General features: G+C 39.1%; 1 protein-coding gene across 2 annotated transcripts in view; it reads left to right on the top strand.

Annotated features, from left to right (window-relative positions):
* The window catches only part of LOC136867293 (dynein regulatory complex subunit 5), a 115,005-nt gene that overhangs the window by 80,445 nt on the left and 22,269 nt on the right, over nt 1–12,291 (top strand). For both annotated transcript variants that reach the window (XR_010859653.2, XM_067144444.2), the window contains exon 7: nt 7,926–8,188. Coding sequence is in view for 1 of the 2 variants with exons in the window: in XM_067144444.2 (XP_067000545.1) it covers nt 7,926–8,188 (263 nt within the window). In the remaining variant the exon portion in view is untranslated. The remainder of the gene's footprint in view (nt 1–7,925; nt 8,189–12,291) is intronic.

Genomic DNA, 12,291 nt, shown 5'->3' with positions numbered 1-12,291 from the left:
AAACCAAACCAAACCCCATGGCGCAACAGCCCCGAAGGACCATGGCTTACCAAGCGACCGCTGCTCAGCCTGAAGGCCTGCAGATTACGATGTGTCGTGTGGTCAGCACAACGGATCCTCTCAGCCATTATTCTTGGCTTTCTTGACCGGGGCCACCATCTCACTGTCAGATAGCTCCTCAATTGTAATCACGTGGGTTGAGTGGACCCCGAACCAGCCCTCAGATGCAGGTAAAAAAACCTGACCTGGCCGGGAATCCTAACCCGGGGCCTCCAGGTAAGAGGCAGGCGTGGTACCCCTACACCGCGGGGCTAGCATTGTTTTAATTCCATTCCATTCTATGATCACCTTTCATACTTTCAGTGGGGTTTACCTTGGTATTCATGACGAATCTTCCCCATTCTCAGTCTGTTATTACAAAATCAATGAGTGTTCCATACTGGCCATCCTAACTATACCGGCTGATCTTATGGCTGTTCCTCTTCATAATTTCTTTTCAAAAAAAAGAGAAAATTAAACTGAATATACTCCAAGTCATGCATATGTTTGTAGCAGCATGGCAACTAGTCACAACAGACACTATCAAAACTGCTTTGGTCATGCTGGTTTTGGTGCCATTTCAGAAGTTTTTAATGAAGATGTGTCAGGTCAGGTACATCCTGCTACCACAGTGACAGTCTGCGACTGTCTGGCTGAGGATTGGGTGCTGTTACCAAACCTGACAAACTATGGGAGAACCAATGGCTATGGGCAGAGGAGTTCACCCTTTGGGGGCTTGTTGAAGCCATTGTGTAGGAAATGACACATAAATTCAACTGGAAGCTGCTGCCTTGCAGATGTGGCAGGGGACTGCTAAAGGCTAAGAGAGATAACACTGACAGAAAATCTTCTCTAACAATAGGCCTAGCAAGTCAGTTGGAGAGTAACTGCAATCGGTTTCAACACTTATACAAGCCTCGGATGCAAACAAAGAATATCGTTATTTATGAGTTTCATGTCCGTATTGACTGATTACACGTATATGGACAAGTATGCAGCGAACCCTCAAACAGAACGTCACCCAATCACAACAGCAGCAATAACCATAGCACCGGTACACAAATATAGACAAGGAAGGAGTTACCACCAAAAATCCAAAATCAATCAAATCCATAAAACCAAGACTTCATCATCTGCTTCAAACTTTTAAGAACAATATTTTGTTTATAGCCCAATCAATCAATCAATAATCAATCAATACTGATCTGCATTTAGGGCAGTCGCCCAGGTGGCAGATTCTCTATCTAGTGTTTTCCTAGCCTTTTCTTAAATGATTTCAATGACATTGGAAATTTATTGAACATCTCCCTTGGTAAGTTATTCCAATCCCTAACTCCCCTTCCTATAAATGAATATTTGCCCGAATTTGTCCTCTTGTATTCCAACTTTATCTTCATATTGTGATCTTTCCTACTTTTAAAGACGTCACTCAAACTTATTCATCTACTAATGTCATTCCACGCCATTTCTCTCCTGACAGCTCGGAACATACCACTCATTGAAATAATAACAATAAGTTAATTTATTAATTTGTCCACCTAATCAATACAATAAATCTTGTCTTTGTTGAATTACATTGACATGTTAATAAAAATGGGACATGTTTTGCCTTACATATACGCATCATTAGCCATGGGTTTAACCTTGAAATAAAATCACGAACCTGATTTACACGTAAATAAGATAAAACTGATTTAAAAAATGCCTGCAAGAGACTTGAAAGAAAATTAACATATAGTAAAAGACTAGTACAATATTGGTTTTAAAGACAATGCTATGAGTGAGAAGTTTATAATTGGGGAAAGTATTTACAATAGTAACATTGAAAGACTATTAATATGAGTAAAATGAATAAAACAACAGTTTGTTATAGACTAGCAGCAAAATTGCCGTAAAATGATGTTGACCGACTAGCAGTTGGAACTAAACAATAATGAGAATGACGATCGGAATCGTGTTTTTAAAACATATTGTTGAATAAAATAAAGTTCAGAGATGGTCAAGTGACCTGTGATAATTTGTTTAAGTAAGTTAAATTTCAAAAGTCAATAGCATATGGTGATGTTGTGGTTCACTTTGATGCAGAAGTACGAGGTTGTCATTGAAGGTTAATATACAATGTTTATATTGGACCTCTATGGACCATCTCATTTGATATGATGTTATGACGTTGTTGAGAATATGGATTTGTTGACAAGCTGGTCGAAAAGGCAATGTGACAGTAGAATGTAGCTAACGTGTTGAATGTTGGATCAGAAGTAAAATCATTTGACGGTAGTGAGGGTAACTTGGTATGTTATGAGCTAAAAGTTATTGACGACTCACTTGTAACATACCATTCAGTCGAGCAGCTCGTCTTCTTTCTCTCAGTTCTTCCCAGCCCAATATTTTTTTGCAATATTTTTGAAATGCTACTCTTTTGTCAGAAATCACCCAGAACAAATCGAGCTGCTTTTCTTTGGATTTTTTCCAGTTCTTGAATCAAGTATTCCTGGTGAGGATCCCATATACTGGAACCATACTCTAGTTGGGGTCTTACCAGAGACTTATAAGCCCTCTCCTTTACATCCTTGCTACAACCCCTAAACACCCTCATAACCATGTGCAGAGATCTGTATCCTTTATTTACAATTCCATTTATGTGATTTCCCCAATGAAGATCTTTCCTTATACAGGGTCTTTATTTATGCTTCGAAGGAACTTTCTCGCTCGACCTTGGCCGCCAGTGACGGTTCAGTTGCTGGCTACCGTGCGTGCGTATACGCAGAATACAGTGCTCAATATCATTATAATGCATTTTACTCACCATGTTTACAGTTTATGCTCAAAAATCATTCATGCATTATCATGCGTTTATCATGCATTTTACTCACCATTTTTACAGTTTATACTGAAAATGTTCCCCATGCGCTGCCAAAATAATTGGCATCTCCTAATGAAGTTTTCAGTTATTCTACCAAGTTCTTCAGCACTGATGGATGCAGTTGCAATTCTTATATTGTCTTTAAGTTCATCTAGTGTGCAAGGGTTGTTCCCATAAACGACATTTTTTAACATTCCCCACAAATAAAAATCACATGCCATTAAATCTAGGCTACGAGGGGGCCACAGGTTTTTACTTATGATCCTCGTACCAAACACGCTTCAGTAAGGAGATAACGACCTTTACATCTATTTTTATTGTTTACTGAACCTGTAGGTTTGAATCTCTTGGCCAGTTGTTTTATTGTCCGATTGATAGGAATAGGTCTCCCTGGAAATTGTGCTCAAAACTTTTGTCTTGTCTTAGCACATGATTTTCTGCACTTAATGTAAGTATTGTGCAGATATACATGTTCACATAACGAATATTTCACATACATTACAGCACTATACACAATCACAATAAAATGCTATACAATACAACATACAGTACGCAGTAGCTTCATTGAACACCCTACTATCTCAGAGCTCAACGCTCAACAACTGCAGAAGTGCTGGAAACCGCGCGTGCCAGCGGCCATCAGCAGCCTGTCATCGGTGGCCAAGTTCGAGCGATAAAGTACGTTCCAATCATAAATAAAGACCCTGTATTAACACCCAGATACTTACAATGATCCCCAAAAGGAACTTTCACCCCATCAACGCAGTAATTAAAACTCAGAGGACTTTTCCTATTTGTGAAACTCACAACCTGACTTTTAACCTCGTTTATCATCATACCATTGCCTACTGTCCATCTCACAACATTATTGAGGTCATTTTGCAGTTGCTCACAATCTTGTAACTTATTTATTACTCTATAGAGAATAATATCATCCACAAAAAGCCTTTCCTCTGATTCCACTCCTTTACTCAAATTATTTATATATATAAGAAAACATAAAGGTCCAATAATACTGCCTTGAGGAATTCCCCTCTTAATTATTACAGGGTCAGATAAAGCTTCGCCTAATCTAATTCTCTTTCTTCTATTTTCTAGAAATATAGCAACCCATTCAATCACTCTTTTGTCTAGTCCAATTTCACTTATTTTTGTCAGTAGTCTCCCATGATCCAGCCTATCAAATGCTTTAGACAGGTCAATCGTGATACAGTCCATTTGACCTCCAGAATCCAAAATCTGCTATATCTTGCTGGGATCCTACAAGTTGAGCTTCAGTGGAATAACCTTTCTTAAAACCGAATTGCCTTCTATAGAAACAGTTATTAATTTTGCAAACATGTCTAATGTAATCAGAAAGAATGCCTTCCCAATGCTTTATGTATATCACCCCTTCCTTTATACGCAGAGGCTACTATAGTAACTCTCCATTCATTTGATATAGCTCCTTCAACCACACAATAATCAAATAAGTACTTCAGATATGGTATTACATCCCAACCCATTATCTTTAGTATATCCCCAGAAATCTTATCAATTCCAGCCGCTTTTCTAGTTTTCAACTTTTGTATCTTATTGTAAATATCATTGTTAACATATGCAAATTTTAATACTTCTTTAGCATTAGTCACCTCCTCTATCTGGACATTTTCCTTGTAACCAACAATCTTTACATACTGCTGACTGAATACTTCTGCCTTTTGAAGATCCTCACATATACACTCTCCTTGTTCATTAATTATTCCTGGAATGTCCTTCTTGGAACCTGTTTCTGCCTTAAAGTACCTATACATACCCTTCCATTTTTCACTATAATTTGTATGACTGCCAATTATGCTTGCCATCATGTTATCCTTAGCTGACTTCTTTGCTAGATTCAATTTCCTAGTAAGTTCCTTCAATTTCTCCTTACTTCAACAGCCATTTCTAACTCTATTTCTTTCCAATCTGCACCTCCTTTGTAGTTTCTTTATTTCTCTATTATAATAAGGTGGGTCTTTATCATTCCTTACCACCTTTAAAAGTACAAACCTGTTTTCACATTCCTCAATAATTTCTTTAAACCCATCCCAGAGTCTGTATTCTTATTTACTTTTTTCCACCAATCATAAAACTGCCTCATGCCTGCTTTATCAGCCATATGGTACTGCCTAATAGTCCTACTTTTAAAACCTTCCTTTCTATCACATTTATTTTTAACTATGATAAAAACAGCTTTGTGATCACTAATACCATCTATTACTACGGTTTCTCTATAGAGCTCATCTGGTTTTATCAGCACCTTGTCCAGGATATTTTTCCCTCTAGTTGGTTCCATCACTTTCTGAATCAGCTGTCCTTCCCATATTAGCTTATTTGTCATTTGTTGGTCATGCTTTCTGTCGTTTACATTTCCTTCCCAATTGACAGTTGGTAAATTCAGATCTCCTGCTACAATCACATTCCTTTCCATGTCGTTTCCCACATAGCTGATTATCTTATCAAATAATTCTGAATCCATGTCAGTGCTACCCTTTCCTGGTCTGTACACTCCAAAGACATCAAGTTGTCTATTATCTGTAGAAATGAGCTTTACACCTAGAATTTCATGTTTCTCATCTTTAACTTTTTCATAGCTTACAAATTCTTCTTTCACCAGAATGAATACTCCCTCTCCCACCATTCGTATCCTATCTCTACGATACACACTCCAGTTCCATGAGAAAATTTCTGCATCCATTATATCATTTCTCAGCCATGATTCAACTCCTATTACAGTATCTGGTAAATATATATCTATTAAGTTACTTAATTCTATTCCTTTCTTTACAATACTTCTACAGTTCAACTTTAACATTTTTATGTCATCCCTACTTGACTTCCAGATCTCTGTACCCTCATCACCGCTCCCTAGACAACTCCGTTTCCCTGAATGTACCTCCCTATTACCCTTCTAAACAAATTTCCTAACTTATACGTACCACTGCGGTTTAAATGAAGGCCTATCTCCTACCCACCCATTAGGGTCTAGTAATTTCACTCCCAGCTTCCCACATACCCACTCCATAGTCTCATTTAAATCCCCAATCACCCTCCAGTCAGTATCTCTCCTACACAGTATTCCACTGATAACAATCTCAGCTTTCTTAAACTTCACCCGTGCTGCATTTACCAGCCACATATTGTCTTTGTCCACACTATTGGATCATTCAATGACGTGTTTTTATTATAAGCATACATGAAGACATCCTCCAGTCAAATAGAAAATTCTCAAGAACCTATACCACTGTTTAAGAGCACAAAATCAACCGACATAATACATATGGAGTCCAGGAAGGCAGTGCACTACCCCATTATTGTTTATTACCATCATGGATGACATAATGATAAACATCAAGAAAACCTCTGGTGAACTAAATGCAATGGCCTTTGCTGATGATGTTATGATCTGGGGGAGAAACTGAGGAAGAAGTACACTCAAGACCCAATGAATGGAAGGTTAAGTTCCAGGAGTTCAATCTCAAGATAAGCGAACTCAAAACAGTAGTGATGGCAATAAACAGAGAGGGACGACCAGCGAACATCATGCTAAGAAACCATCCACTAGAAAGTGTTTAAAGCTTTACATACCTCAACAGTGTAATATCTCGAGATACACTAGCCACAAAGGAAGTGGCAAATAGAGTGCAGGAGCTCTCACTTTTACCAGTAAGTACGAACACTCCTCTGGGATGCCAAAGTACCAACAAAATCAAAGCTGGTCATGTTCAATCAGTATTTCGTACCAATCTTAACCTACGGTATTGAAACTTGCACCCTCACTAAGAAAGACTCAAGGTTGCAGGCATCCGAGATGAAGTTTCTTAGATCCACAATTCAAAAATTCAAACTGAACAAGTTAAGGAATGATGTAGTTAGGAAGGAAGCTACGATTGAAGCATCATTGTTTGATCGGCTCAAAATGTCCAGACTGAGATGGTTTGGGAATGTAATGAGCTTGGAGCCAACAAGGACAGCATATGTTAACTTGGAGAGACATGTGGCAGGGAAACGGATGGTGGGAAGACCAAGAACCCACTGGATGGACATCGTAAAGATGGATATTGCAGATCGGGGAAGGACACTGGAGGATGTCATTAATGACAGAACGTATCTCAATAAGACAGAATGGAAGAAGCTCGCCAACAGTACCTGGGAAACTGGAACTGTAAAATGATGATGATGATGATGATGATGATGATGATGATGATGATGATAATTAATGAAGATGACACTACTGATGACATTAGGGAAGATTGGGGGGTTGTATCAAAGGACTCGAGTACCACAACATTCAAAGAATTTGTTACTTGTGATGATGATATCCTAACCTCAGCACCACAGATGGATGTTGGAGACCTTTGTGATGAAGCAAAAAGACAAAATACTGAAGAGGAAGAAGAAGAGGATCCAGCAGAACCAACATTTGGGGCAGCAGTGGAAGGATATTGTCTGCTGGTACTTCTCCTCGTTTAGCATTGATGAAGATCTCATCAACAGTTTCAACCAAATTGAGAGAAAACTTCTTTCCCTGTGACATCTGCGCAAGATGAAGCAAACTACTGTACTGCACTATTTCAGAAAGTGAAGGTTAATATGCTTATTCTCATGGTTCTCATGCTCTATTTTTCTCAAATCTCGTTAAAATCTTGTTAGGTCTCCGTTCCTTCAATTTAAAACAGCAAGTCAGTAATACCTATTTCTCTTTTCCTTGCTGCAGGTTGTGCTCCCAATAGTCCACTAAGGAATTTGTTGTCTGCTGTTTTGTAAATATTTTCTGTTATTCTTGTGTTAATTTGAGTTTTTAGTATTAATATGTTCATTTATTATTTCTTGACATAACGTTAGTTAAAAATATAAATGTATTATTATTTCTTGTGATATATAGCATATTTCTTTTAAATCCTCTTTATAGAAAAACTCACTTTAAGGAAGAAATATCAAATCCCCCTGAGATTCATTAAAAAGGGGATCTACTGTACTTTCCATCTGATTATCTCTGTAGGTCCAAAAGGTGTCTCTGGAATAGCCTATGCTCTTCAGCAGCCAGAGGGATGTCCACTTGAGTATTTGAACTTGAGGCTCAACTTGATAAGAGATGAAGGTGTTGAAGACTTATGTTCTGGTATAGCACACAGCAACAGACCCCAAGATCTGAACCTAGCTGGTTGCGGTATCGAAGAAAAAGGCATCATCAAGATTGGCCAATTACTTCAGCAAAGTTCAACCCTTCACTACCTGGACCTGAGTAACAACCATCTTGGAGAGGTGAGCCACTTTGCATTGTCATCACAGAATTATAAAGTAAATAAGTTGTAGGGTTTTGTAGAAATATATAGCAGATGACATTTTTTCACTTGCATAAAAGGTGACGAGAATCCAATTGTGATGGGAGACTGGAATGCAGTGGTAGGCCAAGGAAGAGAAGGTAGTACAGTAGGCGAATTTGGATTGGGACAAAGGAACGAAAGAGGAAGTCGGCTGGTTGAATTCTGCACTGATCATAATTTAGTCCTTGCCAATACTTGGTTCAAACACCACAAACGATGGCTGTATACGTGGACGAGACCTGGAGACACTGGAAGGTATCAAATAGACTTCATTATGATTAGGCAGAGATTCAGAAACCAGGTGTTGGATTGCAAAACTCTCCCAGGAGCAGACGTGGACTCTGACCACAACTTGTTGGTCATGAAATGCCATCTGAAGTTGAAGAAATTGAAGAAAGGAAAGAATGCAAAAAGATGGGATCTAGACAAGTTGAAAGAAAAGAGTGTGAGGGATTGTTTCAAGGAACATGTTGCACAAGGACTAAATGAAAAGGCTGAAGGAAACACTATAGAGGAAGAGTGGAGAGTCATGAAAAATGAAGTCAGTAGGGCTGCTGAAGAAATGTTAGGAAGGAAGAAAAGATCAACTAAGAATCAGTGGATAACTCAGGAGATACTAGACCTGATTGATGAACGACGAAAATACAAGAATGCTAGAAATGAAGAGGGCAGAAAAGAATACAGGCGATTAAAGAATCAAGTGGATAGAAAGTGCAAGGTAGCTAAGGAAGAATGGCTGAAGGAGAAGTGCAATGATGTCGAAGGCTGTATGGTCCTGGGAAAGGTAGATGCTGCATACAGGAAAATCAAGGAAATCTTTGGAGAAAGGAAATCTAGGTGTATGAATATTAAGAGCTCAGATGGAAAGCCACTTCTAGGGAAAGAAGACAAAGCAGAAAGATGGCAGGAACATATCCAACAGTTGTATCAAGGTAAAGATGTAGATAATGTGGTTCTGGAACATGAAGAGGCTGTTGATGCTGATGAAATGGGAGACCCAATTTTGAGGTCAGAGTTTGACAGAGCTGTGAGTGACCTAAATAGGAACAAGGCACCTGGAATTGATGATATTCCCTCTGAATTACTGACTGCCTTAGGAGAAACCAGCATGGCAAGGTTATTTCATTTAGTGTGCAAGATGTATGAGACAGGAGAAGTCCCATCCAATTTTCGGCAGAAGTTGTTATACCTATTGCCAATAAAGCCGGTGCTGACAGGTGTGAAAACTACCGCACCATTCAGTAATTCTAAATTAGTCAAATTAGCTGCAGAAGCCTTGAACCACTTCAAACAAAATCAAATGTCAGTACCAGCAGGATTTATATCTAGGTGGATGGCAAGGTAACAGGTAATGACCCTCTTAGATGTAACCTTGCTCAGGGAGTGGCACCCCTGCCTATGTGAGTCTCAGAGCACAATGCCTGGTGTGTAACATCTGATAAAGTGTCCCAGCTCAGGGTAATGAGTGAAGACCTCAACGGCAGCAAAGGTGGAGAATATGATTCAGTACGGTGGAGCTGGTGGAGGAGGCAACCCATTCCTCTGGGAGTAGTACAGATGGAACCTACTGCCTTGTGGGATGAGGAGGGATCCTCAAAGCTAAGGGAGTAAACCCCGAAAGAAAGTCCTTAATTACGTTAAGCCTAGTAAGCCAGTAAAAGAGCTTATTTGTAGTTGCTTTCAAGACATCAGCATGAGCAGACTCATGTCAGGAATGATGGGTTATGGCCTGATGATAGACAGGGTCTTGCAAAAATGCAAAAATCCCAGAGGAGACTAACACGGATTGGGACCATCAGCTTACTCAGTCTCACAGGAAAATATGAAGAACTAGTGGACCTCATGGAAAGGAGGAAATTAATGATACTGGAGCTGAGTGAAATCACATGGAGAGGGAAAGGAATGAAGAAAATAAGAAAACAGTATACACTGTATTGGCATGGAAATGACAAAGAGATGAGGAATGGTGTTGTTTTCATCATGAGTAAAGATCTAGAAGGAGTCACTGACATTCAGTATGTTAGTGAGAGAATAATAAAGATTGTGCATTTAGCAAAAGAAAAACTAACTTTGGTACAGGTGTATGCACCTCAAACTGGATGTTGTCAAAAGGTTAAGAACCAGTTTCTTGATAATTTGGAAAAAGTTATTAGTAAAGAGAGATTAATCATTATAGGAGGTCTGAATGCACAGATTGGAACACATACAATGGGTTATAAGAACGTATTGGGACCTCATGGATATGGTGGAAGAAATATAGAAGGTAAACATCTCCTTAACTTCTGTATGAGGAATGTGTTGGTGGTGAAAAACATTTGGTTCAAGAAGAGACAGAGCCATAAGATAACGCAATACAGTTGGGATGGACTACAAAAGACTGTAATTGATTATGTCATCTCAAATGAAGAAAGGAGCAGAATGGTAACAGATGTCAGAATAATACCCAGCGAGAGCCTTGAGAGTGACTACCGTCTGTTAGTAGCGGACCTGAGAAACTTCTGTGTGCCAAAAATACAGAACTGGAAAATGCCAAAAATCAAAGTATGAGAACTCCAGAAAACAGATAAGAGAACTGAGTATCAGAACTGAATAAAAACCCTGTTACCAAGTCATGAAAGGAAAAATGGAGAGGCAGAATGGACCAGACTAAGGGACACATTGGTTAAGGAAGAAACTAAAGTTTGTGGAGAGACAAGTATGAAAACAACACCGTGGTTGAATGAAAGAGTGAGAGCAGCAATCAGGGAAAGAAATATCTTGCAGAAAGAAAGGGATCAGAAGAAAAATGAACTGGATCTTATTAGAGACAAGGCAAAGATCAGAAACCTTGAACAAATATTCCAAAACAAGAAACTGGACGTTAAAAGAACAGTTACAGGAGTAAAGACCAAGCCATAGAAGATATTCACTCAGAAACTGGAGGAGGGCTGCAAAGGCAATAAGAAACTACAGTATAGTGTTATCAGAGGTGAAAGGAAACCAATGAATATCATAAAGGCACTTGAAGGTGAAAATGAAAATCGGGTTAGGACAGAAAGTGACATGAGACAAGTCCTGAAGAACCATTTTGACCACCTACTGAATAGACCAGTTCAAGAAAGAAAAAAAACAGAACCAGAAATCCAAGCCTACAATGAGAAACCTCCCATCATCTGGACAGAAACTGAAGCAGCCTTAAAATCTAGGCCTAAAGGAAAATCTTCAGGTACATAGGAAGTGAATGCGGACATGATAAAGGCAATAAGCATCCAGGGCATACAGTGGCTGCACAGAGTACTAAATGCCATATGGACAGACAACTAAATACCTGCAGATTGGAGCAAGGGTGTTATAATTCCCATGCTTAACAAAGGCAGGAGATGGAAACCCACCAACTATAGAGGAACAACCCTGCTGTCTCATGGGCTAAAAATTCTAGAGAAGATCATAGAAAGGAGTTTGAGAACCATCATTGAATCACAGTTAGAGGAGGAGCAATATGGATTCAGAAGTAACAGATCAACAATGGATCTAACTTCTAGCATCCGCATGCTGATGGAAAGGTATTGGGAGAAAGGCAAGAATCTGGTCATTGTATTCCTGGATATAGAAAAGGCCTATGATAGTGTTATAAGAGAGAAAATCTGGGAGTGTCTGAGGAAAAGAAATGTGTCTGAAGGACTGGTAAGGAAAATTCAGATATTGTACAAAGACTGTACTAACTGTGTACAAATTGGGGAAGGTTGATCATCATGGCTTGAAACCAAGAGCAGAGTTCAGCAAGGAAGTCATGTGATGAGGATGGAGCCTACAAGAACAGGCAGAATAAATTTTGAAAGACGGGTGGAGGGGAAAATTCCTGCAGGAAGACCTAAAACCCAATGGATGGACATGATCAAGGTTGATCTAGTTACCAGAGGATGGACAGTGGATGATGTTCTGAATGACAAGTTGCATATGGACAGGAAGAAGTGGAAGAGGCTCATTAACAGTATCAAGGAAACTGGAACTGTACAATGATAATGATGATGATAATGATAATGGAAGGCAGTAGCAGGGAGA

Source organism: Anabrus simplex, chromosome 3 (genome assembly GCF_040414725.1).
Source record: "Anabrus simplex isolate iqAnaSimp1 chromosome 3, ASM4041472v1, whole genome shotgun sequence".
Taxonomy (NCBI): domain Eukaryota; kingdom Metazoa; phylum Arthropoda; class Insecta; order Orthoptera; family Tettigoniidae; genus Anabrus; species Anabrus simplex.
The sequence above is the reverse complement of the archived record's forward strand: the minus strand, read 5'-3'. Positions and strand labels throughout refer to the sequence as shown.